Source organism: Neltuma alba, unplaced genomic scaffold, assembly GCF_004799145.2.
Source record: "Neltuma alba isolate B1F8T4 unplaced genomic scaffold, ASM479914v2 tig00012254_pilon, whole genome shotgun sequence".
Lineage (NCBI taxonomy): Eukaryota > Viridiplantae > Streptophyta > Magnoliopsida > Fabales > Fabaceae > Neltuma > Neltuma alba.
In genome coordinates, this window is record NW_021636780.1 from 376,429 (window position 1) to 394,736 (window position 18,308).

At 36.6% G+C, this 18,308-nt stretch overlaps 5 protein-coding genes across 5 annotated transcripts; 3 read left to right on the forward strand and 2 right to left on the reverse strand.

Annotated features, from left to right (window-relative positions):
- The first annotated feature begins 983 nt into the window (after positions 1-983).
- On the forward strand, positions 984-1,579 carry LOC114725515 (uncharacterized). Its single transcript, XM_028912038.1, is given in 2 exon segments — positions 984-1,105; positions 1,108-1,579. Coding segments are annotated over 2 exon segments (369 nt in total). The 5' UTR covers positions 984-1,009; the 3' UTR covers positions 1,381-1,579.
- Positions 1,580-1,725: 146 nt separating this feature from the next.
- LOC114725499 (probable serine/threonine-protein kinase PBL23) lies at positions 1,726-4,981 on the reverse strand. Its single transcript, XM_028912015.1, has 5 exons — positions 4,855-4,981; positions 4,252-4,433; positions 3,635-3,824; positions 3,147-3,541; positions 1,726-2,355 (listed from the first exon to the last, which is right to left on the reverse strand). The coding sequence occupies exons 1-5, from the start codon at positions 4,979-4,981 to the stop codon at positions 1,858-1,860; spliced, it is 1,392 nt and encodes a 463-aa protein (XP_028767848.1). The 3' UTR covers positions 1,726-1,857.
- A 1,353-nt stretch (positions 4,982-6,334) lies between these two features.
- On the forward strand, positions 6,335-9,590 carry LOC114725513 (cardiolipin synthase (CMP-forming), mitochondrial). Its single transcript, XM_028912036.1, has 8 exons — positions 6,335-6,871; positions 7,395-7,461; positions 7,570-7,644; positions 7,776-7,827; positions 8,394-8,479; positions 8,579-8,653; positions 9,138-9,232; positions 9,326-9,590. The coding sequence occupies exons 1-8, from the start codon at positions 6,399-6,401 to the stop codon at positions 9,405-9,407; spliced, it is 1,005 nt and encodes a 334-aa protein (XP_028767869.1). The 5' UTR covers positions 6,335-6,398; the 3' UTR covers positions 9,408-9,590.
- Positions 9,591-10,699: 1,109 nt separating this feature from the next.
- LOC114725456 (pentatricopeptide repeat-containing protein At1g61870, mitochondrial-like) lies at positions 10,700-12,318 on the reverse strand. The gene has a single exon (XM_028911971.1). It carries the CDS (start codon positions 12,251-12,253, stop codon positions 11,069-11,071), a length of 1,185 nt encoding a protein of 394 aa, XP_028767804.1. The 5' UTR covers positions 12,254-12,318; the 3' UTR covers positions 10,700-11,068.
- Positions 12,319-13,801: 1,483 nt separating this feature from the next.
- LOC114725455 (derlin-2.2) lies at positions 13,802-16,531 on the forward strand. The gene is made up of 6 exons (XM_028911970.1): positions 13,802-14,093; positions 14,421-14,520; positions 15,356-15,570; positions 15,659-15,742; positions 15,855-15,908; positions 16,125-16,531. Exons 1-6 carry the CDS (start codon positions 13,995-13,997, stop codon positions 16,305-16,307), a joined length of 735 nt encoding a protein of 244 aa, XP_028767803.1. The 5' UTR covers positions 13,802-13,994; the 3' UTR covers positions 16,308-16,531.
- Positions 16,532-18,308: the final 1,777 nt, after the last annotated feature.

Below are 18,308 nucleotides of genomic sequence, written 5' to 3' on the forward strand. Positions count from 1 at the left end.
CACCAGACACAAAACTCAGCGCTTCCAAACATTTAAAAATTTTTCCATTTTATTGATAAGTGCACGCTGATTTATTTTCACTGAAGGCTAAAGTTTACATTTGGTCGTTTAATTTTATGTAAAGTTTCAGTTTAGTCTCTTAACTTTAAAAAATATATTTTTAGTTCTTTAACCCTAAAATTGTTAGTCGTAAATGATGATTTTTTGCAACAATTATAGTTATTTTGAATATTAAATTTAATATGTTAGCATTTAATAATATTCTATCAGCATTCAGGAGCTCAATATTATCATTTTTTGTTAGCACTTTTAGGGTTAGAGGACTAAAGGTTTACTTTTTAAGATTAAATGACCAAAGTAAAATCTTGTGTGAAGTTAAAGGACTAAAAACGTACTTGAGCCTTTTATTGAACTTGTTAGCCTAGTTGTTTAATGAATACACATAATGCATGTTATTTAAAATGCTTTTTTAACATTAATACATAGTTGTTTGTCTTTATTATAAATTTTGATAACAAACTTGTGAATGCAATTTTATTTTAAATGAAGTTTGGTGATTGTGTACTGTGAAATGTGAATCTAGGATCAATCAAACGACTTGTGTGCAAAATAAGCAATATATGACCTGAGAAGTCAAAAGGGCGCATAAAGTGAATGAGGTTTCATTCATTGCAGAAACCAGGAGGAATTTCATGATCATGTCGCTTTTTCTTTCCTTCTCTTTTTCCTTTTACTTTTTTAAAAAAATTCCAATCATGATTGGAAATTTCATGCTTTCCTTAATAATATTAAAAGATGAGCTGGGCGTGATGCTCCAAATTGGGCCCATCATCACAGAACGTTTTTTTTTTTGGTCTATAACCTTCTTTTATGGACAATCACAAAAACATATTCCCAAAATCCTAAAAAAACAACAAACCAGAATACTATTTAACAAAAGCAAAGAACAAAAAACGATGATGCGCTATAAAAGCAGAGCCATAGGCAAACAAAATTCAGAGATGCTTAAATGGGGACTCCTCCTCCCGCGGCGATAGGTACCAGGGGCACTGTAGGATCTCTGGTGAGGAAGGAAATTGAATACTTCACCATGTTCGAGTTAGAGAGACGAGGTTGTTGTTCCAAAGACAACAACCTCGTGCACAAGCTGTGGACCAGGTTTCTGCAAGAGGATTTTCTAGCTGCAGACCCAGTTTCTGGGTGTCGCTAATGACCTGGAAGAGGAAGAAGCGAAAGTTCTCTAGTGGGTTCCTCCCAAAGATCTGTTCTGTTTCAGAAGTAGCAGAGACCCATCATCTAGACAGAATCCCAGGATTCAGCTACAGGATCCTCAGTACTGATATCAACAACTTCGGAGACTGCAAGGATTGTGTTATATGACATGATGATATTGATATCATATCTCTCTTTGGTATCTAATGAAACTCACAAGATATCTGTGACAGTAATTAAGCAAAGGTAGTTGGTATTTTCCCCTGTAATTTTCTCGTGGTTTTAATCTAAAACCAGTGTTGGAGACTGTTGTGGATATTGTTGCCAACAAGACTGAGGATTTTACATATCAATTTGGCTTTCGTTACTCTTCTCTTGTTCTCTATTCTTTAGATCGTACACATCAGAAGGATTTGCTCCAAGTTTCTTTAGGACATGGCGTTAATCAAAACAAGAGAAGTACGGAAACAAACCTAAATAATTTGAACCCACTGATCATCAACAAAAGACTAATTTATTAGATATTGTATAAACAGAAAAACTACGATACAACTAAGCACGCTGATCTCTGCAACACATTCTTTTTTTAATTCAGTGTGCATCAATTTTTTTTCCTTTTTGAATCCCCCATGTTGAATGATGTTGCTACAATTGTTGATTTTGTTGATCTACACTTGAACTCCCAACCCTGTGATGTTGTTGATGGCCCACACTTGAACTTCCAACCCTGTGATGGTTTTGATGGCCTGCACTTGAACTTCCAGCCCTGTGATGGTTTTGATGGCCTATACTTGAACTTCCCACTCTGTGATGTTGTTGACGGCCTACGCTTGAACTTCCAACCCTTGTTTGATATTGTTGACTGTCTACACGTGAGCTTCCAACCCTAAATGATTCAACATGGCCTGCAACTTTTACAGATTCTCCTTTGTTAAGTTCATCTTCTTCACCATTTACTGGGAGTGTTATGTGCTGAAGCGCTGTTACTACATCACTCATCAATGGTCTTGTGTCTGCTTCTTCCTGCAGACACATGGCTGCCACTGCAAGTGCTTTAAACAGTCCCTTCACTGGGAAGTTACCTTTCAGCAATGGATCTGCCATTAATGTGAACTTCTCTCTGTCCTCTAGCAGTGGCTGTGCCTGCAACATTAACCCTATGTTTACAGCCTCAAATTTCTCCTTTGTCAAAATTTCACAATAACTACGAGTGGGTCCCGCGTATTGCATAGAGTTTGAGAAATTAGTTGTACTATTCATGATTGATGAAAAGTAGTACATTGATTTCTTTGCACAGTGATGTTTTTGGATGTTGATTTTCATTTAATGTGGGTGATTGGTCTGGTGTTATGTAAGACATTATATGATGGATAGGCATGTGAGGCAACAGCTTTAGAATTAAATCATCATGCTCAAACAGATAAAAGTGAAACGATGTAAGACTTTATATACTTTTTAAATTGAATAACACAATAATTTGGATCTCAGAATATTACAAGACAGGTTTTTTTTTTTTAAAAAAAAAAAAAGTAGACTGCCCAATGTTTCTCCCTCTGGAAGAATATAATAAAAAATTCAAAATTAAGCAAATGACAAGAACTACTTATAAATGTCCAGCTATGTATGGATTTTTGTATTTTTGAGAACATTATCTTTCATACCTGTTTAGTCACTTTCATCAACAAAATCTAATAATACCTAGGTAATTCAATTCCATTCAATCTCACCTTAATATTAGATCAATTAGTTGATTGTTCATAAAATTAACTGTACTTTCTAAAACAACTTCATGTGAAGTAAGGAGAGAGATAGATACATGATAATAATAAAATCAGTTCCTATATGTATATATATAGTTCCCACCAAAGTGATATCTATTTCCCTTAACATGAATTTAGTTCAGTTCAAAAGATGTTGCAAGATTAGATTCATACCCAGTCAATAAGGTTTTGCTCTTCTTCTGCTCTAGCAGTGTCATACACTCTTCTTCCAGTGATGATCTCCATTAACACTACTCCAAAACTATAAACATCTGACTTTGTAGTGACACGCCCCGTCAAAGCATACTCTGGAGAACAATACCCAAATGTTCCCATCACCCTCGTCGACACGTGATCCTTCCCTTCTTCTGTTGGTCCCATCTTTGCCAGCCCAAAATCTGACAGCTTCGCATTGAAGTTCTCATCCAACAATATGTTCGATGCCTTCAAGTCTCTGTATATTATCGGTGGATCTGCTTCTTCATGCAGATACTCCAATCCTCTCGCTGCTCCTTCTGCTATTTTCATTCTCGTTGCCCAATCCAGTCCCTCCTTATCTGGTCCTAAATCTGACCAATATGTATGCCATCAGTTAATAATGTGTGTGTTGTTAATGAAGACGACTTTTTTCTGGGTATCGTAGTTATATGTATATATGTTACCTAGAAGGTGGCTTTCGAGGCTGCCCTTGGACATCAATTCATAAACTAACATCCGTTGATCTCCTTCAACACAATAACCTATGAGCTTGACGAGGTTTGGGTGCTTCACCAAACTCAACGTTACAACTTCTGAAAAGAATTCTCTACTTCCTTGCAATTTATTCCTGTCCAGTCGCTTCACGGCCACAGCCTGTAAAAATTCCAACATTCACGTAAACCCACTGTACAACTTTGCTTGTCAAACTATAATATGCGTGCATATGTCTGGTTATTAGAACTGTATATATTAACCCCGATCTCTAATATAAGAGTTAGTTGACTAATTTAAATAGATTACAAAAGCTAGTTAAGTTATAATAAATAGGTATTGTTTTTCTTAACATATCCTTACTAATCAAGTGTATTGGCTACAACTACCATTATTACAATAATTATTTTGAAAAAAATTGATAAATATGAGAGACAAAATGGATTAGGATCTTATATTTAGAACCAAAATAAAAGTCAAACAAGCTTTTATATCAAGGACCGGTAGTATTATAGTGCAAATAGTAAGAATCATGGTCAGTCTTGTTGACATATATATTTAAGTGTTAGAGAGAGAGAGAGAGAGAGACTTGATTAATGCTTTGTATATATCCTTTGTAGACATTGCCAAAACCACCTTCACCGATCAAACAGTCAGAACTGAAGTTGTCAGTTGCAGAGGCGAGTTCTTGAACTGTGAAGACTCGGGCATTGTTCTTGGCTGTTCCATATTTTCGTATCTCAGCTGTAATGTGTCTTTGCCTGCTGCTACCTGCATTTCAGGCATTGCATGATTTATATTTAGTTATATATATATATATCTCCAAATATCATCAAATATTTTCCATTTGTACAAGTTTACTTCAATCATTCCTCTTGTTTTTCCTTTTCTATTCTCTAATATACTGGGGATAGGAGTTTGAACATCTTTAAAATTAGCTGGGCGAATCCAAATATTGCAGAGCATATATGATTCAAATTTAATTAATCAAAGGCCATAACCTGCTATTCTGTGAGGGCAGCGATACAAAACTTTGATAAGTTGCACATTTTTAATCTCGTATTACTTGATCAAATCTTTTATTAAACAATTTTCAGGACGATAAAGAACTTCACGGACGTAAGTAATGTTATCGTGTCTTCTGCATAGAAATTTGTAGGCAATTAAAAACGACCGAGTAATTTTTTTGTACCTGTTTTGGAAGAGAGAGCCCCTAAAAAAGATTTCAACGTGGATTTCCTGGACGGTGCATAGTCCATTTGGCTTTTGCTCAAAGGAACCGTTTCAACTTGCTTATTGCAGCATGGGAAACAATCCATTTTCTTTGTTCTCTTCTGGTGTCTCACCCTGTTGAAACCCTAAATTCTTGCTCTCTTTGGTGCTACGCACAAGCCCTCTTGATTAAAAGCTATATATGTATCAAATCAGGCAACCACAGGATGGTGATTAAGATATCTGCTGATATATATGTTAATAGGTTTGGAGATCATGAAAATCTGCTGTAATAAGGTCATGTTAGGGCTAGGGTTAGATTTTATTCGACTCAAAATTGGGTTTGACATCTGTGTTTAATTCGTTGGTTGCCAAAAATGGATCCCAATTTTTAGTTGTTGGGTTGTTTCATGTTTAATTTGATGCTTATGAGATGTTAATATACAGGAGAGCAAGGTTGTTAGTTAATTTAGTTGTGCCCCCCCAAATTACAAAGCAAGAAAATATAGTTATGTCCAGTTATTCTATTAATTAATTATAGATTATAGATAATAAGATATGTGGATAAAGGTTGGATTGTTTGGAGTAAAGTAATCATTAAATCAAAATCACTGTTTTTCTAGCTATTTTTTAAACTAGATCTTAAGTTTTAACCCCCATCAATATATTATTCCTCGCGCGTAGTTTATTTTGTAAGCATTCTAGTGCACGTTGATTCAATATCCACATCACATCATGCAATCTTTTTTTGTCAATAATTTATTATACTCCATGCATTCCTGCGTCATAGATTAAAAATATATGAATCTGGTCTTGACTCTTCAATAATCTCCACCCTATCAAAGGGGAATACTTTCTACGAAAAGGTTTTAGGACACATTTGAAATGACTTATAAGTAACTTTTTAATCGTAATTTACGAAGTACGAGGTAAATATGTAAAGAGAATTTTGTCTTAGCTTACGTAAAATGTGTTTATAAGTTATTTATATCGTGCTGCCAAATAGGGCCTAAAATCACTCATAAATATGTTTTATATAAGTCAAAACAAAATCATTCTTACATACTAATTTTATATTCTGTAAATCACAATTAAAAAATTACTTATAAATTATTTTTAAAAAGACTCTTAATTATGCATCCAAACAGGCCCTTAGTCTCCATTTTAATCCTTTGACCCAAAGGAAAGTAAAAATCTCCATTTTACTTTTAATCTTTCAAAAAATGAGTGTATTTTCGTTGGGAAGGAAAAAACAAAAAAGCAAATGAGTGTATTTAGATGATCCCGCTGACAACAATGCGTTTGATAAACTCTCAGCGCGAAACCCGGGTCGCTGTGACCGACGACACCAGCCCGAAGCCGCCTCGCCCACTTGGGCAAACGACAACATCACACGTGTCGTCCTCCTGCTTCCCAAAAGTCTAAACCCCTTCAAAACCTAATTTCACGTACAAGAAGAGCCTTCGCTCTTCGGAGAATCGGAGCTGCCAATTTCTGTGTTGCATTTCCAAGAATGCCTCGACGATGGTACTCTTCAGGTCCCTTAAGCTTATAACTAATAACACTAACACCAAAAGTCGATCTTTTCTGACGTTATCGACCACAACCGCTTCCTCATTCTCGCGGTGTGCTTCTCCTTCTCACCCACTATTCCGATTGCCTTCCAATAATGGTCCTCACATATTATTTCCTCATCTCTCCAAATGGATTGTCCCATTTCAGCAAGGTCCTCTCTTCCTCGCTTGCCCACCTTGGAAGCTCTCTCAGTCCGCCACTCCTCTGTACCTGCAAGGAAATGGCTTCGTTCGACGAAGGGTTGAAGCGTTGAATTTGAATCTGAATTTACTTCGGTCTAGAACCCGTTTTCCTCTCAGATTGTTGGATCGGATTGATTCCAATTCGAAGGAGTCTTGTGAGCACGGCCTTGTGGACAGTTTCGTCAATGCGCCAAACTTGATCTCCTTCAGTCGATTGATTTCTGGTCCCGTTCTCGGATGGTACGTTCAGCCCCCGCCCTTTCCCCTCTTTGGTGAAAGGGTAGTACGATTCTTTTGTGTTTTCTTTTCATTTCTTGCGATTTGTTACACTCTGAAGTCCGGTTTCTGGTTGATAGAAATGTGAAATTATTTTTTTTTTGGGGGGGGGATGGTGATACTTTCTTGTACTCAAAGATATAGGAATAAACGTAACCCTGAGCTCATTAATGTAGAAGATTCACTAATACTTCACAGGGAGACGACTGAATTGACTGTCAGCAGATGACAGAAGCTTTGGTGATTGCTTTTGTCTCTTGTAGGCTTTATTGAAAATTTGCTTTTTCTTGTGTTCATTAGTGAAATGAAATGTTGATACTAAGCAGATTCACTAAGCCTTCGGTAATGAAATGTTGATACTTATTTTGTTTACGAATAAGTTATGACAAAAAGAGGCCCTAATTGCATCAGTAGGATTTGCCGAACTTTTGTTTACTGTTTATTGCTTGTTTAATGATGCTCTAGTTTCTGTGGTAATTTTGTGCAGGATGATCACAAACGAGTTTTATGCTTCATCGATGATTGGATTAGCCATCTCTGGAGCAACTGATTGGGTATAAAAAATAAACTTTTTCTAAAAATTTTTATTGGTATTGAAGCAACCCACTCCCTATAGAATAGAAATTACGTACTAAACGTCTTTCTCTTCTCATACATTCCAGCTGGATGGATATCTGGCTAGGAAGATGAAAATAGATTCTGTGGTGGGTTCCTATCTCGATCCTCTTGCGGACAAGGTACAAAATATATTCTCTCCTTCCGAGTGCAGTGGCATTTCACATCTGACGTTACTAATTTTTTGGATGATCGAACCAAGCTACGGGCTCTATTTTCCGTGATGATTATTTATCTTCAATATATGGTGCAGGTACTAATTGGTTGTGTTGCGATTGCAATGGTGCATCAAGATCTATTGCATCGTAAGTTGTTTTTAGCTTCTGTCAAATTTCCTTCTGTTTTTTTTTTTTTAAAAAGGGATTATTCAGCTTAACACGTTGACTGCTTACGTGTTTATAGTATAGTATTGGGCCATGATTGCAAACTGAGACGACAACCTTGTAAACAATTGAAAAAAATTGAAATGTCTCTCTGGTAGTGACGCATAGTTTGTCTATATTTCACTGTAAAAAGTCATCCAGCCTGCTTAGCTACAAATAAGCACATTGCAGATAGTTCAGTTGTTGTATTTTAAATTTTAAATAATGAAAGTTCTATATTATCTCAGCTAATTCATCATTTTATTTGATTTTAACTTGAGATTTTTCAATGTTCTGCACTGGCAAGGCGTTGTACTAGATTATATTTTCTATTAATTATATGTTGCTTTGGCTTAATGGTTTTGGCAACTGGAAGGGCACGATGGGTGTTTTTGGTTTTCATTGAAGTGATTGTTATATTTTTCATCTGTTGAGCTATGAGAAAAACGCATTACTCTGTATCCCTTGATATATTGTTGAACTATGCTTTTTGGTTTTTACACTTGAAGCTGGACTTGTTGGACTACTTGTGTTCCGAGATGTCTTGCTTGTTGGGGGGGCAATATATTTAAGAGGGAGCAGCTTGGGTTGGAAGGTAAGAACAGCGTGGTTCTCAAGTTTTCCATTTACCTTGAGAGATTGTGTACTGTATAATTTTCTCATGGAAAGCTTATTTATGTTCTGCTTCTCTCAGTGGAAAAGCTGGTTTGATTTCTTTAACCTTGATGGGACTGGTCGTCAAAAGGTTGAGCCACTCTTTATTAGCAAGGTAAGCATTTTGGATGTTTTAGTTTATTGTACAGTATCTTTGGACGTTAGGTAGGGAGAAGATTATATAATACTAGTCGTCATCACCTGCTTATCAAACTGGATTCCCTGCCAGATCCAGATATTAGGTAGATTGACTATCGGAGCTTGGTATCAGTACGTGATTTGGTGACTGATGCATACATATTAGCATACCCATAAAATGCAACATTGTCGGCAATGCATCTGAACCCATGGTGTAATAGATAACTGGAACCATTACAAGCCAAACTTGTCCCTCAATGGGTGCAGAGAAAATCCTTGTCTGTCATTATTGTTACAAGTCTGTGGTTGTCTTGGGTTGAATTACTAGTTTAAATACCTACCCCCATCCCTTGTTCCAAACGTAAGAAGACTAAAAAATGGTACTGCATATAAAGCATAAATTAGGATATCAACATAGAGAGCATTTCTGAAGTTTTGATTTTAGCTATGAATGTGTACAGGTTAATACAGTGTTGCAGTTATTATTAGTTGCTGCAGCTCTTCTGCAACCAGAGTTTGGAACCCAAGAAACTCAATCGTACATTACTTATCTGAGGTAATTATTGAGGCCAGAATTTTGGCTTGGTTGTGCTTGTAATCCTAGCAAGTATTACTAGATGCTGAAGTTGTGATTTTTTAACTGCTGCAGTTGGTTAGTAGCTTCAACCACAGTAGCATCAACTGCGGCATATGGAGCACAAAGATCTGCTATCGCATCAAAGTTAGCTTAGTTGCTCCATCCAGCTAGCTACGTGAAAGAAATTTAGGGACCATAGAGTCTGTACCAATTGTTCACTGTATAATACTTCGAGAAATCGTGCGTTGGGCTGCTTCACTGCACACGGTCATGACGGACGTAATGTTGTTTATTAATAGAGTGAAATTTAAATCCAATAATCTGAAATTTTCTCTCTTGCTGCTGTCAGCTGTTCAATTTTTAATTGAAGCACGTATAATAAGAATAAAAAAAGGATTTCGCTCTGCGCTCACCACACGGCTCCGTTGGAAAATTATAATTCTTGTTTGTTTACAAAACCACTTAACCTGTAACTTCATGATCGAGCAACGAGCATGCCGCTATGTTCTAATTCGCTCTCGGATTAGGTAAGGGTTTTTAAAATGACAAGGCTCCATTCTCCATCCATCAAATTTAATAAATGCATCTTTCTCAAAATTTTGCCTAAAATTGTAAATTAGAATTACATGCCTAACCCTTCTTGTACAATGTGTCACCACCCATAGATATATTACTAAAGAGTAAGGACCCCGAATTTGCTTGTCCTGTGTCTTCTACTTGTAATTAATTCTTTTCTAGTTCAGTATCATTTTGTCTTCTAAGAAAACCCCGAATTAACTCTAGTTCAGATGACCTACGTTAAATTTTTTCGAAATGTTACCCCATTTGGATTAGATGTGCAGGTAATATGTGAAATAATAGTCTTTTAAAATATAATTAAAAAAAAGTGATTCTTCATGGTATTTAAGGAGTCGTAAAATCCTGGTTGATGAGTGAAAAAGAACTAAAAAAGGGCTAATCAACTCTCCTAAAGGAAAGTCTTCCAACCGCGAACAAGGTCAAATAAAAAAAATAAAAATTAAATCATTCCTCAAGGGCTAATCAACCCAATTAAATGTTCCCTAAACCATGAAAACAAGTATCTCGGTGTTCAAGAACTCAGCCCCAGCGTTATTCAAATCCTTTTTCCTGAGACTGTTTCAAACAGCCATTGCTCCCCTCTTATTATTCATAAACTATACTCCCAAGAGAACTTGAGCTACAAAATCCAGCAAGAACTCAACCATTTTCAAGCATGTGACTTTCATTTATCTGAAAATGTGACTGATAAATAACACCTTACATGCACTGCTAGTACAAGGAACATCCCTTTATCATCGTTCAAGGAGAATGGATCCATTCATTCCTAACCATTTATATATTCCTCCTATTAAGTTTTGACATGCATCAAAGAGATTGTCCAAGCGCTTACGCAAGAAACTAAACGATGAATTAGAGATCAATTTGTGGAGGTAACAGAAACTCAGAGAAAACTATCCACGTTTATTTCCAGAAATATGGAAAACCATATAAGATCAGCAAAGAGAAGTATACAAAACTGAATTGGAAGAATACCATTTAACATGGACTTATAGCAATAATCCAAGTGTCAGAGAGAACAATGAAACTAATGATGGGACCGATTATTTCTCAGCTAACCAGTCCAGATATAAATCTTTCACAAGAAGCAGATTGGTTGATATTCAGCAGTCGAAATGACCGAAAGAACTTACCCTTGACCGGAACATGAAGTAATTTCTGCTAACTTTCCTCTGATAATTAATCTTCCAGGATTCCGTCTGAACAACCAAATATTTATACTATCCTAGATGTTCATTACTGAGGCAATGCAGCTTCAATTTCATTCCATTTATCACTGCTTCCCGTAAATTTCTCCTTGATTTGCTTGACAAGATCTTTAGCTTCATCAACCTTCGAAATACTGACCAGCCCATTCACAAGTTTTTTCATCGTCGAAAACACAGGAATCCAATCCTTTCCCATGCTCTCTTTGGCAATCAGTAAAGCAGTTTCAAAATCTCCACATTGGCACAAGAAATAAACCAAAGTAAAATAACAGTTGCTATCCGGCTTGAAACCTCTCTTTTTCATGTCCTCAAACAATTTCTTTGCTTCCTCGAAGTGGCCGTCTCTACATAATCCATGAATCAATTGAGAGTAAGTAACTGAATTCGGCTTCCTACCCATGGATATCATTCCATTAAGCAAAGCCTTTGCCTCCGATGACCTCTTCAATTTACAGAGACTCTGAATCCTAATATTATAGGTGTTTAGACCCGGTTTAATGCCATGCTTCTTCATCAAGTCCAACACCTTCCCGACCTCTTCAAACTTCTCCTCCTTGTAAAATCCCGCAATCCATGTGTTGAAAGTAGTCGCATTTGGGCTAACAGACTTCCTATCCATCTCGGCCAATACGGAATACACAGAACTAGACGAACCCGACTCGCAGAAAGCCTTAATTACTGTATTATAGGTATCAAGGTTCGGCTCTACTTCATACATCCTAGGGAACTCAAGATAAATTCGGCTTACCTCCTTATAGTTCTTGGCCAGAATACCAGCGAAGAGAAGAGCATTTAGCGATTTAGCCGACCGACGAATGCCCAATTGATCCATTTCCTTGAAACTACGAATGGCATGGTCAAGCATGTCAGCTTGGCCATACAGAACAATCGCGTGCGACACATACCGCTCATTCCTCAGGTCAGGTCGCGTCTTCAACTCCTCAAGGAATTGACGGATTCCCTCGAAGTGATTAAACTTGGAGAGCTTGGAAATAGCGTGGGAGAAAGTAACGCGATCGATGTGAGTCAAGGGAGTAAGTGAAGCAGCACGGCAAATCTCGAGGATGCGTTCCGGATTCTTCTCAGTCTTGATAAGACTGAGAGCGGCTCTGGATTTCTCGATGGAGGAGAGAGGCTTGGATGAGTCCGGACATAGGATTGTGGAATAATGGCGCTTGGGGTAGGCTTGGCGAAGTCGACAGACTACAAACATTGTTGGAGATAGGGATTAAGTTCGAGGTATAAGCCCAACTAGGGTTTTTCAGGAGAGACGATGGAAGCGAAGAAGATCTGGGTTTTGATCCTCGGTGTTCGGAGAAACAAAAATCTCCTGCAGGCACGCGTACATGTCACTGGTGAGCCCGTTAACCAGAACCTTTTGTTATTATCCTTGACTCTGTTTGATTTTTATTTTGATCTTAAATATAAAACCCTAATTTATTTTGTCTCTCATATTTATATATTTTTTTCTAAAATAGCTTTTCTAACAATAATAGTTCTAGTCAATATACTTGATTAGTAAGGATATTTTAGGAAAGACAACACATATTTAAGATAAATAACTAATACAACTTACTTTCTTAATTTCTTCAAATTAATCAACTGGCTTTTATAATTAATACAGGAAGGCAGTACGTGATATAGATGTGCGGTCGATGTACGACAGTGGTTTTAACCTTTTTCTATTTTTTTTATTTTAAAAACCGATAACAATTTCATATCTCTATTTTTTTTATTGCCAGAATTTCACATCTCTATATACCACTTGAACTAAAAAAATAATTATTTACTTCAGATAGTTTTTTTCCGTCAAAATACTTCACATAGTTTTAACTCTAATACGTGTAACTCAATCATTAAATATAACTCACTAAAACTCAGTCCATCAAGTTTTAACCATTTAATTAATTAATTTTTATATATTTTGAAATTTTCTAGAATTAAATCGTTGAAATTGTAGAGACCGACTAATTAAATGAACAAATAATCAATTTTTTTTTTAAAAAATGAACATGCAGTGCAAACTAGACATGTAGACATGTATATTATGTATTTTTCATCGTTTTTTTTAATACTATTTTTCATCGTTTTCGATTGATACAATAAGAGTTTGAATCATCAATTTTTACCTATATTACATTTTACTCTGCTTTTAATATCTGAGTTAGATATGGTTTAATTTTTTTTTAATTAAACATGTTCTCGTTTATATAAATAACCCATTTTATCATGGCAAAAAAAACCGTTTTATATGTTAAAAGTATTGACGTATTGATTTTGATACTTCTTTTCTGTCTTTAATTTGAATTTGAATAATTTCCAGTCAAAACCGGTAATTTTTTTTTTTGGCTAAAGCATAGGCATCTTACTATTGGAGACAATCTTATTCGAGACAGTATCAGGCATTAAATGTGAGCACCTCTTATAATGGAAATTTAAACATTGGTTCACCACATTATAGGAGACTAACTCTTTTCGCTAGACCTAACCTCCGGTGTTATCAAAACCGGTAATTGAATTTTGTACAATCCATTAAGACTTTTGGATCTGTGAACATGTGGGCTTGTATTGGACCCGACAACGGAGATGGGCTTTTATAATTTTGAGGCTACCCAGACCTACTGGCCCATTTTCCAGCCAAAAATGAGAAACCGAAGAAGAATAATCTGATTGGTACGTGACATTGCACGCGCTCCTCGATTCGCTTGCTTTTGTCATCTCGATTTTTCGAAGAACCAGGAGATCTTTTCCCAAGGAAAAGTCCAGAACAGAAAAGAACACACTCTCTCTCTCTCTTCTGAACGTCCGGTGCGCTCGCTTCCATTCCCTTGGTTCTTCGGCGATTTTCTCCTTCCGATTCTTATAGCAGCTCTCTGATTCTGCACAAGAAGCTTCTCGAAGCTTTCATATTCGTTGGCGCAATCATTCTAGGCTGAAATTAGGGGAAGAACGGAATGGCTCAAGCAGTCGAGGAATGGTATAAGCAGATGCCTCTAATTACGCGTTCGTATCTCACCGCAGCTATTGTCACTACTGTCGGCTGTTCTCTTGATGTACGTCTTTTATTATCTCTTTTCTCTAGTTTGATGCTTTTCTCATTCGTCGTAAACAAGGGTTTGGAATTTTTACCCGATGCTTTAAGGGTTCGTAATTTACTGCTTGAAATGCGCCGCCTTGATTGTTTCCTTTTGAAGTTGGTGTTGTTTCAAAGTCTGGCAACACAATCATTTATTGGCTTGCAACATTTTAATAATTTTAAAATTATTAATTGGATCGGATATTGGCCAATTGGTTGTGTGATCTGATTAGTTCGTGTTGATTTGCAATTTGGAAAGTTTAATTGACGTGATGGATGTTATTTTTTTCTAATGGCTATGCAGATAATATCTCCGTATCATTTGTACTTGAATCCAAGACTGGTGGTTAAGCAATATCAGTTCTGGCGTCTCATTACTAATTTCTTGTACTTCCGGAAAATGGGTAATTCTTGCCTTTCATATTTTATAAAACTGTTACTAGTTGAAATTGGCGGGTTGATTTTGTAGGTAGTTCAATTTAAGTTCTAATTTATCTCAGCATTTGGATGCTTTTTTTAGCTTCATAATGACTGCATTCTGTTATCGTTTCCCGAGGTTTATGTGGGATAATGGGTTAGGTTGGGGAAGATATCCAACCATTAGTGGCGAGCTCAAAGGTAACCAGTGAGATGGCTGATGATGGGTCAAGGTCGAGATATCTGTGCTGCCACACAAATTTTGTCCACGTTTCTACGTGGTCGAGGAAAAACATCTAACTTTATTGCCACCTCTGTTTTTGGCATTGCATTTGTATTTATGGTTGATTGCAATTCAATTCTGGTAAATCAAATTGAATTTTGACCTGAGAGCGAGTGAGTAAAAGATTGTCTGCCTTTTTGGGTGTAGCACAATTTCAAGCTAAATGAAGTTGTAGTTGAAGAGTCAGACAAATTTTGCTATGTAAATATCGCGGATGCTGATTATCAATTCTAGCTTCTAACTTGACTTCATGACATATCCCTGACTTTCCTGTACGACATGACACCCAGCCCGTTTGCCTTGAATCCTTCTAGTTAAATAAGAGTTACTCTGTTTTATTTCATTGAACTGATCATAGCAAAATTCTTACGCTTGTTTATTTTGCTTATGTATGATGTGCACTTTTAAGGAGCGTAATACTGGTAAAGCCGTCATATTATTGACTTATATATGCTTCATATTATTTGATAGTTAGACTATATATTTTAGATATCACATCTTATCATGCTTGACCTGGTGTATCTTCATTTGAATGGCAGACTTGGATTTCTTGTTTCATATGTTTTTTCTTGCTCGATACTGCAAGCTTCTAGAGGAGAACTCATTCAGGGGGCGAACTGCCGATTTCCTTTATATGCTCTTATTTGGCGCCACTGTGTTGACTGGAATTGTTCTTGTTGGTGGGATGATACCTTATTTGGCAGCCTCATTTGCAAAGATTATATTCCTGAGCAACTCATTGACATTCATGATGGTCAGCAACATTTCCTTATATTTTTGTAGTTGAGACTTCATGTTAACCCTTCTAATGTTTGAAAATTTTAACTTCTCTTAATTTTCAGGTTTACGTCTGGAGCAAACAAAATCCCTTTATTCATATGAGTTTCCTTGGCCTCTTTACTTTCACAGCTGCTTACCTTCCTTGGGTGTGTAAACTCTGCTGTTGTTATATTGTTGAACATGTTTATATGATTAATGCTTTATGCTTAAACCAACTGTTTCATTATTGAGGCAACCTGTCCTTAAAATTTTTTACAGGTTCTCTTGGGATTTTCTGTCCTTGTTGGTGCTAGTGCCTGGGTGGATTTACTGGTGTGTTTACTAATCTCTGAAACTACTATCATAGTGATACTTCACACGTACACACACTTCTCTCCTAGAAATATGGCATGAGAATATTTCTTACAACTCAATATACGATTGATTGTTATAACAAAGTTTATCAATTTTAGTAGCAGAACTTGAAACTGAAGGAAAAATTATTGTGAAACTGAAATATCTAATGACGACCATGAAATCACATTTCAGGGAATGATTGCTGGCCATGCGTATTATTTTCTTGAAGATGTCTATCCTCGGATGACTGGTCGCCGGCCTCTTAAAACCCCAGCATTCATCAAAGCATTATTCGCAGATGAGAATGTTGTTGTGGCACGGCCAGCTAACGTCAGATTTGCTCCCCCAGCTGCAGAAGAAATGCACCGCGATTGAATAGGCTTCTGAAAAAGCCCAACCAATGGGGAGCTGACGGTAATTTAGCTGTGGAAATAGCAATTGAACAGAGAATTGGTTTATCTTGTAAAATATAGATGTCGGCAATTTCTTTGTTCCCCCCACTTTTTAACGTTTTTGTTAATTATTATTACGAGTTAAGGTGTGTAGTCGATGGTTTATATTTTATATCAATTGATTTACATTGATTAAGGGGAAAAAAAGGTCACAATAATTTAATAATAAGTTAATCATGAAGAAAAGGCTCCTAGTTAAAAGACGGCTCTCTAGTGGCTTTAATTTAAGGATTGTCCTCCATTGATTTTCATCTGAAGCCGCAGAGTCTTTTTCATGTTGGGTGTTCTTACTCTGGAGTGTTTATTTAGGCTGTTTTCCTTACCACCTTTTGTGGGATTGGGCTACGTTATGTGGTAGACGTATTAATATATGTTGTCTCTTTACCACAAAAAAAAAAAAAAAGCTCCTAATTTAGAAGATGGTGCATTTTTGCGCCAAGGTGTCTTGTCAAGAGAAGTTTCCTCCACTAAGTTAAGGGGGGATGCCTCTCCCCAAGCTTACCATGGAGGTTCGTAGCCCGGGGGGGGGGGGGGGGGGTGTTTTTTTTTTCCGCCCGTTGAGATTTCTATGTTTTGCATTGAAGTTCTGTTAGAACCCAAACCAGGGAGCAATATAAAACAACACTGCACTTTCAGACTGATTCAAATTGCCTCTCCTAATGAACAAAGGGGGTCAGCGTGCATCAAGTTCACACACATAGCTAACACTTAAGACAAAAGACCTGAAAAAGATAAAATGATGAATGATGTTCTTCCATCCCAAATCTGGTATTCTAGAGGGTAGAGCTCTCCTTGTCGCACTTACAGAAGAAGATCTACCTAAACCCTTTTGTTCACACAAAAAAAAAAAAAAAAAGAAGGAAGAAGACCTACGTTCCTAGAGAAATCAACGGGTAAAATGCCTAAAAGCAATTCTCACAGTCCCCAACCTAACCCCCACACCTAACCCCTGCATAGTCCTTGACTCAGCGACCCTATAAGACTATAACAGTATTATTTTATTTGTAAACTACAAACAAGATCTTATAATTAAAATCGAAGTAATAAATATAAATGAGATCTTATAATTAAGAGCAGTACTAGTTCTTTACGTATTCTTCCAAAATAGTAGGAATCTCCCTGTCAACGTTCTGACGAACAAAAAGTGATTTTCCTCCTTCCTGTATTTTGCTAATTATCCTTTTATAGCTCTGGTCTATCAAATTCCAAGCTTCATTACATGGGTATGGGTCCATTGGTTTTCTAGGAGACTCGTGCTTATTTACGCTTTGCATACGTGTTTTTGCCTAGTTGCTTTACGCGCAAACATTCTTCAGAATCAAGGGCGGTAAGAACAAAGGTAAGCTTTGAAGGGCGATGTCCTTTGGGCTACAAGTGTGGGGTCACCGAAAAAGAATTCTTTTTGGGCGCGCGCGTGAAGGTGCAATTATATGTGCTTAAAATACAGTTGAACTGTGATGTGGGAACACATAATATGCCTGCTCAATTTGTATATCTATTTCCATCATGTGTGATCTATCCTTCTCCGATTGTCAATTCTTATTTGTCATATTCTATTCAATGATTTCTGGTAATTTTCATTCCATTGATGATATTGTTGTTTCAACAGCTTTCTACTGCTTGAGAAGATTATCTCCATTCTCCACGGAACGTACGAAGTTGGTGAAGAATTTAAAGTATTTCACAGAACAAAAAGAGCAAAACGCAAATATATAGGTGCACATTATGTGAGACGTAGACATAAAACAATGCAACATCTTACTACTCCATATAACATGATTCTTTGGTTCATTCAACTGTTGAATTATGAGTGATTAATGTATTGGAAGATTCAAAGAGAGAAATCAACTATAGATGAAATATGTCCTTTTTTAATTAAAAAAAGGTTTTAATTTGAAAATAAATTCTCTTTGATAGCAAGACT